Source organism: Mycteria americana, chromosome 12, assembly GCF_035582795.1.
Source record: "Mycteria americana isolate JAX WOST 10 ecotype Jacksonville Zoo and Gardens chromosome 12, USCA_MyAme_1.0, whole genome shotgun sequence".
Taxonomy (NCBI): Eukaryota; Metazoa; Chordata; class Aves; order Ciconiiformes; family Ciconiidae; genus Mycteria; species Mycteria americana.
In genome coordinates, this window is record NC_134376.1 from 9,617,286 (window position 1) to 9,638,419 (window position 21,134).

At 41.2% G+C, this 21,134-nt stretch overlaps 1 protein-coding gene across 1 annotated transcript in view; it reads left to right on the top strand.

Annotated features, from left to right (window-relative positions):
* PDILT (protein disulfide isomerase like, testis expressed) overlaps window positions 1-15,148 on the top strand; it is a 28,316-nt gene extending 13,168 nt beyond the window's left edge. The window contains 9 exon segments of the mRNA XM_075514667.1: window positions 676-809; window positions 3,079-3,216; window positions 3,963-4,073; window positions 5,069-5,194; window positions 6,178-6,375; window positions 7,706-7,826; window positions 9,219-9,400; window positions 13,186-13,275; window positions 15,062-15,148. Coding sequence (XP_075370782.1) covers window positions 676-809; window positions 3,079-3,216; window positions 3,963-4,073; window positions 5,069-5,194; window positions 6,178-6,375; window positions 7,706-7,826; window positions 9,219-9,400; window positions 13,186-13,275; window positions 15,062-15,133 — 1,172 coding nt within the window. The 3' untranslated portion in view covers window positions 15,134-15,148.
* Window positions 15,149-21,134: the final 5,986 nt, after the last annotated feature.

Below are 21,134 nucleotides of genomic sequence, written 5' to 3' on the forward strand. Positions count from 1 at the left end.
AAATAAACAAACTGACTGTAATCTCAGTAAAACTGGTAGCAGGAATTTGGACCCCAAAAGATGGAACAATCCAGAATTAAAGGACACCTTTGACACTTCAGCTTTGTTTCTTATGACTAAACTGAAAAGTGAAGCCACAGCACCACAGAGGAATTTTAACATGTCTCTGTGCCTATCAGATCCCTTCTGCAGCACTGAAGGAACAATTTTGACACCTAATTTAATTGAACAGACAGTTCAATAAACTCTGCAATTGGTTTGAAGTCATTTTGGATTAAACCTCAGGTCGATAGCTCTTTATAGCTTACTGTGATTTTGGGACACATGAAATCTTGCAGAACAGGATTTCTGCTTGTCTGAATTTCGTCATCTCTATTCTCCATCTGTGATTAAGCAGTTACTTGGACATACAGCCATTTGCAGAGGTCCCAGAAAACACAGTACCGATCCATCATTGATCTTCTAGAGTCAGCAACACATTAAATGGTGACTAGGACCTGAGGTTGAATTTGGATGCCCCAAGCCCACTTTGAATCAGCTTTGACCTCAGTCCTAAGGAGCCCAAGTCCATTTGTATTCAGCATCCTTCTGCACCTCCACTGCCTCTATCTTGATTGCACAGAAATTTCTGTCATTCATTCTGATGGTCATTTCAACTCTCTCTTCCTTCCACAGGAGTCAGAAAGGCCTCAGACTTTATTACATGGGTGAAAAGAAGAACAGGACCTAGCACTGTTTTAATCAACTCTACTGATCAGGCTGAAGCCATCATACATGCTGACAATTTGGCAGTGATTGGCTTTTTTAAGGTAATTCACTGGAAAACTCAAAAGGCTGGTTTCTGTTCTGACTTTGGGATATACTGCTTGCCGTCGCCACCAAATCCCACACATCCAAAAGACCTAGAATCCACCTGAAAAACCCAGGTCCTCAGTTTTCTCTGCATGTTTTAAATTTAGTTGTTTCTATCTACATTTTCCCACTTCTAGATAAGCAGCCCAGGCAGAGATAAGAACATCTCACACCACAGCACTTTTCCTGAATAGGCACCCAGGCACAGAAACCTACCACCCTGAGAGCAGCTTCTGAGAGGATGATGCTACAGCAGTGTTTGCACAGCCCTGGTCACAGCAGACTTTCCTGTATCCTCAGAGAAAGGGCTTATGCCAAACCATCCCAAATTTGGTGGCTGGTGGGAAGAGGGCAGAACTATTGACCTACCTATCCTTACTCAACTCCATCCTTTTCTTTGGAGAGACTTAACCCATTGCTGGTGTGGGTTATAGTGCTACTGGAGTCTCCAAATGCAAAAAGTTGTAATCCCTGCACAGAGTTGTAACTGATCTAAAAATCTAGGGTTACCTGATCACTGCATTTCTATTCAAACACGGTGTAAAATCATAGACATGAATAGTTGCAAGCTGTTCTGGTGAAGGAATGTTCCCTTCCTGCTTAAGTCCATAAAAAAGCAGTAAATATTGTCTAATATACTGGAGAGCCTTTTCTTCATCTTTCCATGTGATGATTTAAACAACTTCAATGAAACTCAGGGGGGCAGAGCACAGCTCCATGAATATCATGCTAACTGTGGTTTTTAACTCCTTCCAGCTAAGAAACCTGCATGGATAGGAAGCCATAAAATATAACACTGTATATGATCCAACTCATGTAGTCCTTTCTCAAGCAAATTCCTACAAGTTTCCAGAGCTGAATAAGGTTCTCAGGATCTGAGGCTGAATGATACAGAACAATAGTCAAATAGTGCAAAATAAATTTCAGCTGTCAAGGCATGCAGTCAGAAGTCAGTAAAATAGGAATAGTTTTTTCCTGCTTTTTCAATGTATCCTTGAAACCTTTAATATCTGAAACACGCAATCAAGGATTTTCTCTAACTAAAGAGACTTTTACTCTGGTATCTCTCTGCCCAGTTAAAAGCACGGTGTCTGGACTCATACCTGAACTGATAAGGTCCCAAATGTGCTGGCTACAGTGGACAGTCCAAGTTTTATGGATGTGGAAAACAGGATTCATTATCAAAATGCCCCATAGTGGTGAACACATACAGCATAATAGGACAAACTGTGAAAATGCTCAGAGTGCCCAGAATTTTGCTTTGCAGCAATCTGCTTGCAGCCATTTATGCAGGAAGGCAGTTCTCCAGTGCTGGACCAGACTGAGAAGCCCTTGCTATTGCAGTGATGCCGGAGAGTTCCCTGAACCACGCTGATAGTAGATACTGCCTGCAGATGTGTTTGACTGGACTCCATGATTTCACTCAGGGGCTGAAATGACAGTAGATGAGCATGAGCTAGGGCATGTCAGAAGTTTAATGGGTGGAAGCCAACAAAATAGTGTCCAAGTAAATAAAGAGCTGTATTTGGCCTTCTATTAGTCACAGATTGCTCACAAATGTGAGTGCCAGGATGTGTTGGGAGGTCTCAGCATATAAATTACTATTAATCTAGCATGAAATAATTGTCTGATTAAATCAAATCTGGAAGCACTGTTGCCTTTCATCATGTTTATATACTATTAGTTTGAGGGTGGACAGCACAGTGACTATTTGACAGATGTAGGAGTCAAGGTCCCTGCCTTGAAGAGCACTCAGTCAAAGCACCAAACACATCCGTCAGGTCCTCTTGCAAGCAGAGAGCCCTCCTCTCTAATCCATCACATCCTGCCGGCTGTGCAGACGAGCTGCAGCAGGGGAGCAGCTGCTGGCATGATCCTTCCCATCTGCAGAAGTCTTTGTAGAGTCTGGAAATGCCAGGGGAGTGCAGGGCAGATGAGATCAGCCCAGGAAGGACGCAGGGGACCGTACACCATCCATACTGACCCAGCCCAGCTGACGCTAGCTGGAAAGGTGAACGCACTACTGGTGTCACAGCACTCCCAGGATCTCTCCTATTCTGAAGATCTCCCCTTGGAGTAATCATGGCAAGCTATACCCACTTTACAATTGCACTCTCTCCTCTACCTCACAAGCCTTTAGGGGCCTGCCTCACCTGTAGCTCTCACTCCTACACATCCTAGCAGGATGCAGGACACAGTCTTAATAAATACTCTTTCTGGGACTAGGAACTTCACAATGACAGTGTGGAAGTTTTCTGTGAGACGGCAAGAGATGTGCCAGAGATGCCTTTCGGGATGACAGCCAGCAAGGACGTCTGTGCTAACTATGGCATCCAAAAGAACACTCTTGTGGTGTTTAAGAAGGTAGGAATGCAAGCCTAGCAGGCAAGGTGCAGTGAGCTGCCGTGGCAGCTTTGGGATACAGAAAGGCGGTTTGGGAATTTTTCAGGTTAAACAATTTCCTAGTTGAAATTCAAACAGCTTAACACAAAAAAAATATTGCATTTACAGACAAGAGAGACAAGCAGGAGGCAAACAGCAACCTTTGGACAACTGATATTTTCAATCTGGCCGCCTACATTCAGGCTCCTAATTTACAGTTGGGGATCTGGATAAAATGGCTTTATTTTCCAACCCACATTCTAATCAACATGTGCTGCCAGGTTCAGTGAGTTTTGCAGACTTTCACCTCTCTTCTTTTGTGTTGCTTTTGGCCAGGAATCTTCTTTTCTTCCAATCCACAACAGAAGAAGTGGCCAACAACAAAAATAAAACTACACAGAAGTAGCACCAACATTTAGGCTATGAAGTAGTCAGACCAAGGACGTCCTGAGTGAGCGTATGTCACAGATAGCGTGTATAAATATAGAAAAGATCTTTCAGTATGTTAAGATTACTGAGCAAATTAAAACTGTCAGCTGTACCTTGAATTTTAGCTATAATCTTGTTCTGTAATCTAGCTGTGACATTTATTTTACAAGTTATGGAATTTCAGTTGCTGAGGATCATAAAATAGCAAAGCTGAGAAAAACATTTTAGAGTAAAGACAGTCTCTTTGCTCCTATAGTTGATAAGGCCAACAACCTCACAAACGTCACTATTTGTCCAAGGGAAAACCTGTGCATAATGAAGTGCTTGAAGATGGCAGACAGAACAAACTGGATCTAACGAGGCTAATCAAAACCTTCACCTTGGATTTGGTCACTGAATATAATCTTGAGGTATGTGTATTTCACTGTATTAACAAAAGCCACAGGAGAAAGACAGGAAAGACAGGAATCCATGCAGAAAGAGACCTAGGGAGCTATTCTGCTCCTTAGTGTTTGAGAATTTTGCTTGCTTGTTTGGCTAGGCTAGCCCTGAACACATCTAGAAACACCAGCAGAGCCCAACAGGCAGACCTTGGTCTAATCCAGCCCAAAGGATGCTTTCCTCCAGCAAGATGTTGTTTCTTAGAGGAGACGGGGAACGGCTGGCCAAAGAGTGAACTTGCCTGAACATGCAAACACCTCCCTCCTCTGGAGCCAACACAAAGGCCTGGGCTGCTTCTGCAGCAAACTAGCTGGGGTGGGAGGTTGGAAGGTCAGTCCCTATCCTGGCTCCAACCCTTCCACTCCCAGGCAGCAGCTGGGTCCTCTGGGCCAAGACAAGGAAGAAAGAAACCAGCAATAACTGTTGGTAGTGCAGGTCAGAAGGCAAAGACATGGAAATACCTGGGGGACGCCCCACTGCCTCTAATTATGGGGTGGCATGAGAAAACGGGCAGCTCTGTGCAGGGAAGGAGACGTAAGCTGCTGGTGCCACCCAGAAGTGAAGAACTACCCCAACCAGCCCCAGCTCCTGCAGCTGCTGCAGTTGAGCCTCCTTGGGTAACGCTGCCTTTTACCTTCAGCACATCTTTAGCATTAATTCTTCAGTGTGTGTGTTATACAGGAGGTCAGACTAGAAGATCACAACAGTCCCTTCTGATTGTAAAAATCTATGAATAACAATGAGGTTTTTCCTGGAACAGAGAAAACACTCAGCAGCTGCTGATTCTTCTCACTGTCTTCTTTAAAGCAATGGGAAAAATCCAACGGTTATGGAAATGATTGGGAACCGAGTCTTAAAAGTAAAATTTGCAATAGCAGAACTGAACGATACTGATACTCTGAGCCTCTGATTCACTGTTCTGCTTACAAAGAGTGGAACAGATGTTGAGCTTTTTATTTCCCAGACATCTGTGAAGATTTTTGATGTCCCTGTTGAGAATCACATCCTGCTGTTCACCCCAATGAACTCGGAGACATTCAGTGCGATTTATGAGAACTACAAGTCTGCTGCTGCGGAATTTAGAGGAAAGGTTTGTAATGCTGAATCCTGCTTTGCAAATATGAATGCCAAAAGATCAATGGAAAAACACTCACCAATGTTACTGGTAGAAGTACACTGCTGTCAGTCCATCTTCTAAGTCTACTAAACCATTTAAAAACAGTTTCAGTAACTATTCTTTGAATTTGCTAAGGGGACAAGCTGAAAAACAAACTTCACTTGAAAATGATTCTTTAAAACACAAAGATCACAGAAACCAACATTAATTACACCTGCTCCCAGTAAACCTGTTTCTGATTTTACAAATATGAATTTCTAGGAGCAACTTCCAAGCAAAGATAGTTATAGCAAGGTTCTGGCAATTTCTGCCTCCACCAGGAAATGCCACGAGGATCTCAGGGTATCACCTGAACCAAGAGCTGGAAACAGCTACTAAACCTGAGAAATATTGCAAGGCATCTGCATAGCCTTGCTTGCAGCACACGTGTTTGCATGTATATAGACAGGTATAGGCAGTCAGGTATACACAGAACTATTTCAGTTTTCCATTGTCAGTCACCGTGGTGCTACTCCTGCTCCAAGTATGTGAGACTCTTAAGAATGGCAAGTCATCTTGTAATAAAATATCACACATTAGTATTGGTAAAGACATACGGATTACAGGTGTTTCGGCTCTTTTGTCCTGTCAAGATTTATTAGGAAGAGCAATAAGAGCTTTGAGGGGTAATTTAGAAGCGTTACTAAAATAGGTGATAGCAAACCACTGTGAAAGGACAGAGGGAAAAGCTCCATTCCTTTTGGCTGCTTTACCATTTGTTATTAACTAGGATCAAGGTATGATAAAGTCCACAGAGCTGCTGGTTGTTGGACTGAGACCAAAAAATGGTTCACAGAATTCCTTGCATTTAAGGTTAGATCCTAACCCACTGCCAAGCTCCATGGTCCGTTTCTCTAAAATGGCTAAACCAAAGCTGGAAGACTCAACCAGATGCATGACTCCCTCTTTATTATCAGATAATATTTGTCCTGGTGGATACTAATGAAACAAGGAATGGACGAGTTTTTGAGTATTTTCGCATCAGGGACGTTGATGTTCCCGCCGTGAGAATCCTAAATCTGACAAGTGATGCAAAGTACAAAATGCCTGCAGACGAGGTGAATGTGGAGAACCTGAAAGAATTTTGCCAGAGCTACCTAAATGGAAAAGCAAAGGTATGTCTATTACTAATGAGACGCCCCTCTACTACAGCAGCTAAAACACTAACAAATTCGAAAAACATCCCTTTTTTAATTAGAACAGTGTGCTGTTCCGATCATCAGTTTATTAATTTACTCTCGCTCTGATGCATTCATCTACAGTTGTTGACAGAGCATTCCTCTGTATTTAACAACTGAGGTCGACTACAAAGCTCTCCAGTCCTCCTGTGTAAAAGCTGGATAAATCATTTATGGACCAATATTTTAGTTGATTTCAACTGATGTATTTTCGTGGTTTAAAAACTCCCTAGGTCTTGATCTCTCCAATACTATAATGGAGATATTTCACTCCCTTAGTTGGGAGAGATGCAAACAAAGATTACAATGGATTCTGAGGCTACAGAGAAGTCTAGTAAATAGAAAACTGACAGCTTCAGAGTGGAGTAAGATTTGGTATTCATTGTAAGCGAGTTTAGCAGAGTGAGTTTTCACAGGGGGGAATTATTCCCAACGGTAAATACAGTATTTGTTGTCATAATGAGGCCTCATCCTCCACACTCGTGTGAAAAATACATTAAAATGTTTTGCTTATTCAGTGCTCTTCAGGGTGATTTACTTTTGTTTCCATCACGAGGAGAAAGATGAAGTAGTCAGTCTGACAGCAGGCAGAATTTAAGAGATTTGAGTAGTAGATCCTGATTTCAACATTGGAGGGGGCCAGAAGGACAGAAGAGGTGGGGATGTCTCCTCTTCTCCACCAAGATCTGCTTGAGTGGCACACTCCCACCAGGGAACAGCTTCCATGGGAAATGTGTGCCTTTCTACTACTGCGCTGTGGTGTAAAAGAAAAGAAATTGCCAGCTAATATACTGTAAACTGTAGGAGTCATGTGGGGACTGTGATTGGTGGTGAAGGCAGAGATTTAAGAAGCAAATGCACACTTTCTTGTGTGTTTTACATCGCTTTTGAGAGCCCACAATAGGTAAGGTTTTCAGTAACCTAGCTTCTGAACACTGGGCACCAAGAATTCAGGACAATGAATGCAAACATGTTCCAAAGGGTCATTTTTCAGACAGACAATCTACTAGGGAGTCTGTATTGAAGAGAGGGACCAGTAATTCCGACTACCAACTATGCAGGGTTGCGAGACCCTAGCTCCCCCCTGAAGGGAGAGAAGGTGGTAGCATGTGAAGGCTGGCTAGGATGCAGAGATATAAAAAATAACGTACAGTAATAGTGCACATTAGGTAGAGAAACATCCCATCGGTCTCACATTAACTTGAGCTAGAGTACACTTTCTCAATGCTCCCTGCACTTTCACAGCAGTGTTTCTGTTTCTTCTTAGCTACATCTCTCTAGTGAAGAAATTCCAGAGGACTGGGACAAGATGCCTGTCAAAGTGCTTGTTGGGAAGAATTTCAACAGGATTGTCTTCAATAAGACCATGACTGTGTTTGTTATGTTTTGTAAGTTATTGTTGTATTCAGATTTTAAGTTGCTTTAACATGATCAATTGGAAGTGAAAAACAAAAGCTCATGCTTACATACCAAACTAATCTTTGCACTTTACAGAAGCCAAGCTTAATGAATTTTTGTTGTCCGATGAAAGCATTGAAGAAAAATTTGTGTCATATCTATGGAAACGCTGTGATACCTTTGCTGACTTAGGGTTGCGCTGAATAACACTGGATCCCTTAAGTAAATATTTGTCAAGGCCGTATCAAATCTCAGCGTTGAAAGACAAAGTGACACTAGAACGTCATGTTGTACAATGGAACATTACAGCATGCTGTACAGTATGAGTCAGGCTGTCTTCCAAGGACAGAGGGAGAGTTAAGTGAAGTTGTCTGGTTATAATGCTCTAGGAGGAAATCCCAGAGAGGACTTGTGGTTTAGCAAATCCTAACTCCTTTTTTCCTGCTCTGTCTGCAAGGGAAGTGGCTTCCTGCTTGAATCTTCCCAGCAAGAAACCACTACCCTATCCCTGTACCAGCCAGCAGGGATTAGTTTGTGCCTTAGTTACTTCAGTAGAGCAAACATGCAGCATTAACATAAATACGGACAACTAGCTGTACTGCCCTGAATTCCAGAAATTCTTAAAGGCAGTAAGTTCCTGCAATCCTCCTTGTTGGCTGCAGCCATTTCTTTCACGCAAGTCATTTTTACATTTCAGTATCACGAACAAACTGATCTGAGCGGGAATTGAACCAAGCCCTCTGGAAATGAAAGGCTGGTAAATGGAATGTAGTGTATTCAGGAAAGTGCCCCAGAAATTTTAATTCCATCTAAACTGCGTATGAGCATTGCTCTCATGACTGAAGGATTGCGACTGTGTTGTATGCTATTTAAGAGGATACTGGGGTCTCAGCAGTTTGCCTTTTTGCTAACCTGCACGAGTGCAGTGCTCAGAGTCAAAACACCACCATACCTCAAACTCCTCCATTTAGTGTAAATATAGCATAGTTTGTGAACACCGTTAATTTTAGTATGCAGAAAGCATTTCGTGCTTCTGGCAAGTATTTCACCATGGGAATGATGCAAGACTTACTTGGGTTGCATTGATCATCTGGCACGCCTCTCCATTGAAGTCATATGACACGTGTTGTGTTTGTTATAGTCATAAAAGGCTAAACAGAGCTAAAGCAGCACTGCTATCAGAAATGCATTAGTGAATAGCTACTTTCCACTACATCAAAACTCATGAAATTCACGAAGGGTGAATGGTTTCAAGTAGAGACTGACCACAACTGTAATCCAAAACCCTGTTAACTTTAAGGGTTAAATGGGCCCCAGTGATTGCACCAGCACATGCTCTTCTGCCAGACTGTATCCTTCTACTTTTATTTTTAAATTTGCAGATGCCCCTTGGTCCTATGACTGCAGGAAACTCCTGCCAATCTGGGATAAGCTAGGAGAGCGATATGAAAGTCGCAAAGACATAATCATTGCCAAGATAGATGTCACAGCAAACGACATCCTGTCTGTTGGATTAGATCGCTATCCATTCTTCAGACTCTTTCCTGCTGGACCAGATTACCAGGTGAGAAGCTGTTGGGGAAGTATGTGGGGACAGAGCTGCACACCGGGGGGGATGTGTGTGTGTGTTTGCACGTGCACGCATGTCACGGTGAGAAGAGAGCCCTTTAAGCAAGAAAGCTTTGGTCCTTGTCTACTCAACATTGGATTCATTGCTGTCAAGAACCTGAATTAGAGGAGAAACCCTTCTACTGTCTTCTCCTATGCGTGAGGCTGTGGCAAGAGCCCATGTATCATTTACCAACTTGGACCTACAAGTCATTATGGCCTTACATTCTGCTGTTTAGCAACCTCCAACCCGCCTGTTGGGTTCTAGCCAACAGTCTTAACTCAGAGTAAACTTACAGATACCTCCTAATCATTGCAGTGCCTTTTTACTTCAAACCACGACAGGAGATACACTGTCACAAAACTACCCCGTGCTAGTTGTTTCTGGAGCAGGTATGACTATAGCCTCTAAAACGCTGGTACTACTCATTATATCCTCTACATTTTCACAAAACCCAAATCCCAAAACTTTCTTCTATATGCTTATGCCAGTAATTTTACTCCATTCCAGTATCACAGCCTCAATTGGGAATAAATATTTGTTGTCAAGACCAATGATCTTTATAGTACGTTACCTAATGTGTCAGCTATGTTACACAATAATCAGAAAATGCTGCTGAAAGAGGAGGCAAAGAAAAATATTAAATAGTTACATTCTTCCATCTATGTCGATAATCTAATTAAAAAGAAAATATCTCTGAAGCAAAAAAAAAATTAAATTCTAAGATACTGTTATAATTAAGACATTACTAAGCTTTTCATTTTTCTCCTTAGTCCTAAACTTAAATTAAATTCTAAGACATTTGCCCATGTCCTCATTTAATCTTTGAGGGAGAGATTTTCCTCTCGGATGTGCATGCACAGCTTCTAATGAATTGAACTGCAGTCTTGCACACTCGCACCATGTTTAGTTTTTATGCAGAAAAGCAGAAACCCATTAAATGCTCATAATAAACGTCAGTTTGTCAAAAAATATCAGTAACAACTTTGATTAACTATTAAGGGATTGTTTCATACTTACCAATACCCTGAAATTAAAGAGCATTTGAAATCTCAAGTTCTTCCTTGTGCACCATGTTTTTATACTAGTTCCCTCAACTTCAGAGATTTTAACTTGTACTTGACTACCAGCGCAAGTGTCCTGTAGATGTCTGCAGTCTTGCAGACCCAAGTGTTCTGACCTTCTTTCTTATGGCACTATATGAACAGCTGGCCGCACACATCTGTACTCACTACCGACAATCATAAATGATCCGAGGCACACTCAAGCTGTTAATACACAGTCACTGCAAGAGCTCTCAGTCATTTCCTACCAGCAGTTATACCAGGAATTCTCCCACGTATATTTGTCCTTTTCTAGAACTTAACCAAAGTCAGAGCACAGGATACAAATGTAATATCACAACGTGCCAAGGCTCAGAGTATCTACTATGTTTTTCACCATATAGGCACTGCCCCAAAATTACGATCCCTATTCCCTTATTCTGGCCATGAAAAGAGCCAGAATAGAAGCGTCTTGGAGCCGAAGAGAAACTGGTGTGTTCAGAATGAAGAACAAGAGGATCAGGAAATACATACAGTCCAACAACAACACCTGATGCAACCTTGATTTCACGCAGACATCTTTTCTAGCCTTCAGTATTTTGCTAGTGTTAGAAACACAAACACATGAGCTTTCCAATTACCTCTACCAATCCTTTGCATTGTTTAAGGACTAAGGATGAATTGACCACCAGCGCAGAAGCAGTAGGAACTCTAAAGATGAAATAACTATCAGAAGACTCTACAAAGCACATCAAAATGCATGTAAAGGAGTCTGAACCTGCTCATGAGAAACCAAGGGAAATGTGGCTAACATAACATGACCCAAAACTGTTTTCTAGAACTGGGTTATCATGTTCTCTGGCCACCACAGACACCCTTACACCTCCTTAAAGCAAAGCCGTGGGCAGAACACATTACTATGCAGTCTCTTCCAAGCACTCTCACCTGATGAGATCATATTAGATACTACCCTACTCCAAATAGAAGTACTGCTAGGTCTCCAGGCTATGAACTGTCTTCTTTCCAGTGGACTGTCACTCTTTAGTCTGTTTAAGAACAGGTTCAGCTTTTCCTGAAGTTAATGACAAGTCACCTTCTTACTTTCAGTGGATGCAAAACTAGATGCATGACATTTTTAAACCATGAGCCACTTCAGGTTAACTGGAGTTAAGTGGAGTTGGATGAGCTAAGAGACCTAGATCTATAGCTGGGCGTTTAAGCGTGTAGCCAGTTTTCCAAAGCACCGAGTGTTTCTATGTTGGGGAACAGTTATAGCCAGAGCTGAAGGAAAAAGAGAGTGAATCTAATGAACTACGTGGAGGAGGGAGTGACCAGGCTTCATCTGAGCTCCATCTGTGAAACTGATGAACAACTCATCCACTGCGTCATCCACTCCAAATTTAAGGGCAAAACATACAGTCTTTCAGATGGATTTAAGATGATACTATTAGTTTCTATGGATTAAGTGAGAAAAATAACATTTACATACTGTTACGCACTGATTACTGTAATGAGAAGCGTTGACACATATCCTCAGTAACTAGTGCAGGGATCAGCTGCTTCTCTGGCTTTACAGGTCTTCAGGCTCTGAGAAATTGCTGTTCCAGCCACCATCAGGCTCGATAAAAATCAACTCATCTGAGAATATTAATCGCCTCTGGAGGAATCAAATAATCTCTCTCAAGAAACTTAAAGTTGCAAACAAAAAAAAGTAACTTCAAGGCTGCCAACACTTTTTATTACAAGAGAATACCTTACTGAATGGAAATATGAAACCCGTGTATACTTTTAGTGAATTCACCAGAGAATGAAGGTGTTTTGTTTACAGTCCTTTGAACTCAAATCAGGCATAAGAGTAACTAGTGTAAAGTAACACAGCATTATTGGTATCAGTGGGAGTAAGTGAGCTTAACCCAAGTGAGAATAGGCATCTGCCTATTTCTAAATATACTCAGGTAACAGCAGACAATTCCCAATGGCATGCATACGAGCTTCTACAACTTTTTGTTAAAAGACTTGTGCATGATCCTTTTATACTTCCAGAGAGCAAAAGTATTGAGGGGGGGGAGATCTTTAAAATACAGTATGGTGCCTAGACCTACTCAGAGAATTTTAAAGCTTTAAACTGAAAGTGCTTCTTCCATTAAACTTGTTCAGAAGAAAATCCTCAGTAAACCCTCAACTTAAGGTGAAGTATAAGAAAATTAATGTCACTGCTCATCTTCCTCCCATTCTTTCAAGTTGTGCAACAGCTGGTACTTCTGGATTGTGTATTTAAAAACTTCTTCAGAATTTGAATTTCTATCAAAATCTTTAGACAGCTTTGAATATCGTGGCTGGACACTTAAAAGACTCTGCTCTTCAAAATGTCTTGCAAATGTTTACTTTTAAACACAGAAAAGACACTGATGTCAGTAGTTGGCAGGATCCCAGACTGGTATTATACAATAATGGTTATGTTTTTTATACAAATCCTTTTCTTCTTAGTGATATACATCTATTTCATTTTTACACTTGAGTTTCAGATGACGTTAGAACCTGCTGTGCCTCTGCCCTCGCTTTCTAAACTGAGCACAAAAGTCTAGAGTTTGATCAGTCTGAAAGTCAGATCAGAACTGAAATCCTCCAGCTGATTATGCTGTTATTTCCAGCATTTTGTGTACAGAGATAAATACTTAACCTTAAAACTCTTTTCAGGAGGTGGCCTATGCTGGGGAGCATACCTTGGAAGCATTTTCTGAATTCTTAGAAGAACAAAGCAAGACAAAAGCAGAACCAGGAGAGAAGGTAGGCATTTGATCCAGACACTGACTGATCTGCTGTGTAATCCAAGGCATGTTCACACCTTGTATAGGCATACCTGAACGGGCTATAGCATAGCCACACATACGGGCTTCAGCCACTGCTCATGTCAATGCCTGGGCGGTTCTGACCAGCTTTTAGCTGGTTTCAAGCTGACTAGCTTGGCATGACCATGCTAGATGCAGTCATATACCACTGCCTGGCAGGCACACGCCCACTCACATCCTTGTTTTCATCGCACAAAAAACTCTTCTCCCACTGCTTATGTTATCACTGAGTCACTGCGTTAACACTCTGGTAGTAAGTACTGCATGGCAGAAAGGAACCTGCACCTTGACAGGTGTAAGCAAAACTTTGTCAGGATTTTAGCTGGAAAAAAGAAGCCCCAGCTATGCTAGTTTCAGCTACAGCTGGAGTGGTTCAAATATCCACTGCCCACCTCATCCTGCTACATTCAGTGCAGCTTCTCTTCTTCATAAAGCAAGAGCACAACTGAGAGCAGACATTGTCCCCTCTCTTGGCATTCTGGTCATGGTTATTGTCTGATTCTTCAACCCTTTCTCCTCCACTGTAAATCAGAACCGATAAGCATTAGCTGTCCCAGATCAGCCTGTTATTTAATCCCAGACGCTTCACTGCAAAAAGACATACTGTAAGTGAACAACATGATCAAGCTTCACACACACAGCTCCAAGCACGAGAAAAAAAACTGACACAGAGATGGAGACACTGTCCACCCAGTATAAGAATCACAGGCCCATTCCGCCTGGACGTGTATGTGGATCTGCAGGGTAGCAATAGTGGCCGTTAACGCTCTTTTCAACTAGTAGGGAAGCTGCCTGTGGGTAGAGAAACAGTTTTGAGATTTCAGAGTTATTTCCACCACAGGCTTTGATTTGCTCCTGAATTCACTGCTCAAATAGGTGGTTACAGATGGAGAGAGAGATGACTAAACTAATAGAGGGACACAGAAGTCTGCAGTGAAGGATCAGACATTCAGCTCTGCCCAGTCATTGCACAATGCTGTTTTCCAATACCCAAAGCCTATGTTTGATGTCTGCCTCTGTTGCATGTTCTTTAGTGATGTGTTTGCAGCAGATCTGTTGAGTCCTACACACGGTCTTTTACATACAATGTTAGAGCTGTGTATATTCTGTCATCTCTTCTTCATGCTTTATTTCACCTTAAAGAATAAGTAAAAAAGCCAGTTTAGGAAACACCATTCAAAAACATGCTCTGTGTAGCAAAAGGGGTAAGTAACTGGCATTTTCTCATCTGTTCACATTCTCCATCCTTACCTGACACCCACCAAATTTTCCCAGAAGACTGCAGTATTAGACCATTTGCAGCACAGTGCTTGATGTGAAGTCCCCTGTTGGAGTAACTCTTCATCCTCAACTCAGGGCATTCACAAACACACAAACAAGATAAATAAGAAGGTAGTTTCTTTTGAGATTGCCTAGGAAAGACTGTCTTATGCCTGTCAGCTTACCAAACATGGTTTTCCAAGTTCTTATTAAACCTTCACACAAAGCCTCATCTAAGCTTTGCCACAAAACAGTGTAAAGGTTTGAAAACAAAACACATTTTAGCAACAGCTGCACTACTTCTGACCTCATTAACAAGCCCTCAAGTTTGTTGGTTGAAAAGATGAAAATCTGCATTTCTTATAATCTTAAAAATATTTTTGGTAGTAAAGAACTACTAGAGCAATTCTCTTTGTGAACATCAGTAATAAGCAGCTTTGCTCTTGCATTTCCTTTTTTAAAAGGATCCTTCAGGAGGAATCAAAGAGGATCTCAGCCAAAAAGAGACTGTAATAACAGAGAAAGAAGAACTGTAATAGTACAGAGAAAGAGCAAAATTCTGAGAATTGTGGGGAATCCTTCCTGGAAGGAACTCACTGGAAGAATGAATCATCTCAAGTGAACACAGAGCTGGATCAAAAAATAAAAGTAAAGAATTCAGTATCTATGGCTCATTATGTGTGACACCTCTTCTGAATCCATTTTAACTCCTGGTTTTACTGGGATTAGTTATCATGGGTTCTTAAAATATTGTCAATTTTGCTTAAATAACACCTTTATTATCAATAAAACTGCTCTCATTTAGAAAAGTATATGTGCCATGGTAAATGGATCAAGATATAAAACTATTCTTTCTGAACAAAATCTGCAACAGGTTTGCAACCAGTTGCTCTCCAATTTACCCAAAGACAGCCCTATTGTTTTCAAGGGAGATTAACTGCTCCCAGAAGGATGGGACTAACATTGCAGAGAGCATTTCTATAGTGATCTTCAAAAGAAGTAATTGAAACTAAGGGCTATGCCCAAAGGGGGACCAAAGGGCAGTTCATGATTTTTTTATTATCAAGCAGTAGAAAACACAGAAATCAAGATACAATTTAATTCCAGTAAGAAAAAAATCATACCTAATACATGAAGTCACAGGTATGATCACATTTTAGTTAGGTTAGGTCCCTTAACCACCCCACACATGTTATAAAAGTGCAGCTGGTGAAACTGCTGGACAATAGTAATTTCTTCCTGCAAGGGCCAGATAAAGCAGAAATAATTCTGAAAATTTGAAACCTTTTCTTACAGAATTAGGGAAGGAAGCTAATTTATTAATATTTCATTTCAAAAGCGGATTTCCAAAGTCCTTGTTCCCAGTTTGTTAATGCTAATAAGTTACTTTCCTATGTAAGCAGAGGAAAAAAGGTGAAAACTTACAAAATGAAGGAACACCCATTTGAATGGAAGGAGGGTTAATCACTGCAGTGAAGAATACAGCACTGAAAGAACAGTGGAGATCTCCTAACTCTCATCTGTCATGCAAGTCAACAAGAGATGGACAATTTTACAGTACTGGACACCTTACATTTTACAATTATTTGCTAAAAAGTGCAGTTCATGACAGATGGCTTTTTCGCTATCCAGGCTGCAATGTGTAATTAAATACCCACACTTAGAGATTTAAGATGAAATATTAACTCCTCTACTTCACAGTTCTTGCAAATAAATAGCACTCAGTATGCAACACACTCACCTCATGAGGCCATCAGTTGGCCTTCATTGATGAGGAGTTAACAAGATGACACAGAAAGTAAAACAGTTTATGTCAATACTTCATGGGCACAATTTAATCCCTGCTGGGACTAACGTTCATTGGGACCGCAATTAAATCCTCTTAATGGAAGAGGATTCTTGTGGAAGCATGTTCAGTGCTAGGTCATCATTCCTAATATGGTCCACCTGGGTTTTGTAGGTCTCAGAGCTAGTTTCTTAAGCAGTTTACTTAGACTATCTGAAATTGGTGAAGACCACTGATCAGATGGGTTCCACGCATTCAGCTTTCTGCCCGCTGCAGCCCCCTCCTCTGTACCAACAACATCATCTACAAGGGGAAAAGGAGCTTAAAGCTACACAGGGAAACTGTAGTTTAAAAGTCAGGATGGTAGAGCTGAGAGATGCAGCCCACTCCTTCACTTGTAATTGTGAACCACAGCCGAGCTATTATTATTTAAAGCAAAATTCTTCTTTGAAGATGCCAAGTAAAGTTTAATTCTCATGTTTTTAGGACAGAGCAAATTTTTGATAGAACTGCAGTACAGTGCAAATCAGATCAACGTCTCACTTAGCAGCAAAAGGAAAACATGGGATCCCAGATACCAGGGTGCTGGTTTCAAAAAGATCAACCTAAGTTTGCTGTGGGTGGAAACTCCCACTGCAGCTGGACAACGTGGGATGCAGTTAACAGTAAGCGTTTCTCGGCACCCTTGTTAGAGGACTTTATTTACCAATATCACACAGAAACAATGACTTGTCAATTCAACCACTACGTATGCCAAAACTGTTCTTCTGACGCACAACTGAAGAAGTCAATTCTCCTTCAGACATCAAACATGAGTTCTCTGCCAGAAGGGCCTTGCACAAAGTAAACCTGATCACTGCTGGATAGTGGATTTCATTTAACTTTCATTTCACATTGGGCATTCATTAACAAACAGAAGCCCTCATTTGATATCCTGGGAGATCAGATTAGAAACTGAATGAGACGAACTGAATCCCAAAGAGAGGGAAGTGTCAGCACGCTTTCCCTTTGCTGCTTGCAACATGATGAAATTTGAATGGCAAGCAGTGCCACCAATATATTTTGAACAACTATTAAACACAGAAGCTATAATCTTTTAATTAGTTTCCTCACAGAAAAATGGAGCAAGCAATGTTCAGCACCACTCTGTATCTGGCAGATGGGTTTACCATTCAAGATAATGAAAAAAAATTAATTTTCACTGCGCCTACCCACTGTATACGAGGCTCAATCCTGAAACTGCTATCTATCCTATTATAAGGTGCAAGATTACATATTAATGAAAACATGTGCCATCTCGGCAAATGATGTTCTCATTTCTATTCCAGCCACTCTCAGATGTTTTGTCAAGACAAGGGGCCAAGCACAGACTCAAATGCCATGCCCTGACGCATGACAAGAGTTGCAAATCTACTTTATAAAGCATCTGGTAAAAGCCTGCCTGAAAGGCAAGTCTTTCAGTGGTTGAAAGTCTGCCTCGTTACTGGCTGGGTTGGGTTGGGTTCCTCCAAGCCTCGACCATGGCAAGACATGCCCTCCGTGCCAGGGAAGTGGCCTTGCACATTGTCTCATTTTCCCTCTGACCCAAGTCAGTTCCAGAATATTTTCCTGGAACAAAAATTTAAAAGTGTTTTAACCAGATTCAGATAACCCACCACCAACTCACTTCCCCTACCGTGCCAACTTTAATAAATGAGACCCGTAGCACTCTTTGTAGTGGCTCCTCAACTGTCACAAGCAGAATTGAGCCCTAAATGGCTGAAACGGAATCACTTCCTCAAGCTTTGCTAAGTCAAACACTACTTCTTTTATTTTAGTCTAAATATGAAGTGAATCTGTTTAATTTTTAAAGAGTATATCATTATAATTGTGCTCAGACATTCTAAAAATTATTTAAATCCATGAAAAAAACCCCAAACCCCTAATGTTTATTAGTCAAATTTGTTCCTGTAAATGAATACCAATATTTTGAATGCACCAATATCACTGGGTTTTAATTATATGAAAAATCTCCCCATGCACATAAATAAGCCCTATCAATTAAGACTGACAGGACTAAGTAAAGAGATATCAATGTGCACCAACTGCGGAGCTGGTTTAATCTGCAGTGTCAAAATGGTTTGGTTATCAATATGGAGCAAACGCTTCCAGCTAGGAATCTTATTTATAAAAGAACTCACAAACAAAATGTGAAGCATAGCAAAGTTTCATACAAAAAAGGGGGTAAACCTGAACCATCCCCAAGAAATGCTGACTTGTTTTTTACTAAATGGCAGCCTATTCTGCCTTAAAATACAAGCTTTGAGCACCTTGCAGATAGCAATTCATCTCATTAAGTTCTTTTCTTAAATCCTGGGGAAGAAAAACATGGTTCAGAATTGACAATCATTCATAAATGCTCAGATGCACAGGAAAAATAATCAGTCCTAAAGAGAAATGCAATAATTCTTTTCGTCTTTACGACAGCTTCATCCTAGCTTAACTCCCCTGGAACTACTCTCAGCTGGCATCGCATAATAACAGAAACAGAACCACAATACATTAAAAGAGATTAATACAGATGCACAACAAATGCATTGGCTGTTCAAAAAACCCTGATGTGTGGAAGTGGCATAATTGGTATAAATCAAAAGATCTGGCTTGCAGGTCAGAAGTTTGGTTTTGATAGATATATATGCTATATGCTTGAAGACTGATGGGATGGCCAGAGGGAGGTGTCTAAATCCAGCATTTCAGACATTTAATTCAAAGACTTGGATTGTCAAACTTCACGTTAGGAAGCCTTTAACTCTGTCTTGCCTTTCTCTCATGCTCACTCCTGATAGCAAAGAGAGGGGAGTTTGCTCCAAGGCCACAATGATTTTATACAGAAATATTAATGAAAAGGAACAATTCACACTTTAATAAAAACATACTATTGTGTTAACTCAAGTGGATTTTGGCTGATGGAAATTACTCAGCTCAAATGTTTGAAAACCATGCTTGGTACAATCAACTGTGACAGGGGGAAGGAGGTTGTGTTCATTTAAAACTTTGATTTGGGAAATGCTTTAAACCCATCCGTCCCCTGGGCTTGTGGCCACACTATTACATCTGTGCATGAAGAGTCCCACACAACCTGATGGTCGTTCGCTCAAGTTTGTGTCCAATTCAGAGGGCTTCCAGGTGGATTTCACTGCTCATGCTTCATACTTGATTCACTACGTTTGGGAACTACCGTGACTGAAATGCCAAGCCAAATTCAGCTTTTTCATTAGTCTCAGAGGAGGCCGCTGTTTCTCATGGTGCAGTACTGGACCAAGAGGAACACGCATTGCCCAACGTGCCCTCAGTTTCTAGTTTCTGAGAATCACCTTTGGAAATATTTGCTTTATGTAAAACATTGACAGAACTAAAGCTGTGCTGGCCCTGCTGCCCACTGCTCTCACTGCTGAACAAACATGCAGTGGCTGCCTCTTCACCAGAGCCTGCCAGCCACGCTACACCGGGTCCTGGGTGGGGAATTCACTGAATGGGGACCCTCACCATTCGCACGCTGGATCTGTATCAGCACTTACACACCACACAGTGAACACAAACAACTAAACAATCGTTTTCTCCCCCTCCCCAGCAAGCAACACCTTGCTGCATTTCATTCGAGCTCTCCTGGGCAAATGCATGATACCAACAACTCCAACCAGTGAATAATAAATATTAATAAAGCATTTAATTGGAATCTTATTGAAAAGCACTTTCAGCAGCACAGCTGGCAAGAGCCCCCTTGAACAAATGCTGTCTGCTTGCCAAGTACAACATAGGTAGAATCATAATTAGTCAGCAGAGGCTAAGGACCATACATGTGTAAACATCACTGCTGAAGCCTGAGCTTTTCAAAGCGTGCATTTAATAGACTGAAATAATTTGGGAATTCGGCCTAAATTTCCCTTCTCTGGCCTTGTCATTTTTGAGCAGGTGCTGGTTATTTCTTAGCATGCACACTACATGCTAAAAGACTTAGACACTGCTCCTGAGCTAAACCAGCACCCTGGGAAAGCATTCCCTCCAGTCTGTACATCCCAGGTCATGTCATCTATGGTTGTCAGAAAAACAGTTCTTCAAGACCAGCAATGGATGAAAGGGTTCATAAATATTGGTTAACTATCATTTCCCTTTACTTAGTTTGACACTGATGGGCCTCTGCCTGCCTCATTCTCTTTTCCTCCAAAGCATTGCTATTTGCTGAGTCAGGAAAAAATCCACCCTCTTCCACCATGCCCTGATCCTTTTCTTCAACAGCAATTTGCCAAAGTCTAGTAACTTCCACGGACCAAGGCATTTGCCCAGAAATCACATTTGCTTGGAAGACTGCAAGCACACTGCAAAAATTTGTATCACTGTTTTACACTAGCTGCACAGCATCAGGTGCCTCTAGGAATACTTGGTTTACGGGTGGCAATTACAGCCTTTATAAGAGCTAAGTGTGGGATTTAACAGCCTTCCCACTGATGTTAAATACATGCCTCTAGTCTAAACTATTTTTGTTCTAGTCCTTAATAATTTCCCATGTAATCCTTTATTAAAACTCATTGAAAGAAGAGACTGGACACTTTTTGGTGTGTGCTTAACTGACAATCTTTGCTGTAAATTCACCTGTGTATTTTCCCACTTGAAACCCTTGCACTAAGATGTTGGTTGGCATAAGAATTCTTTGGATGATTTCCTCAGAAAGCACATTGATGTGGAAATGTGAAGGATGTGCTCCTTCAGCAACC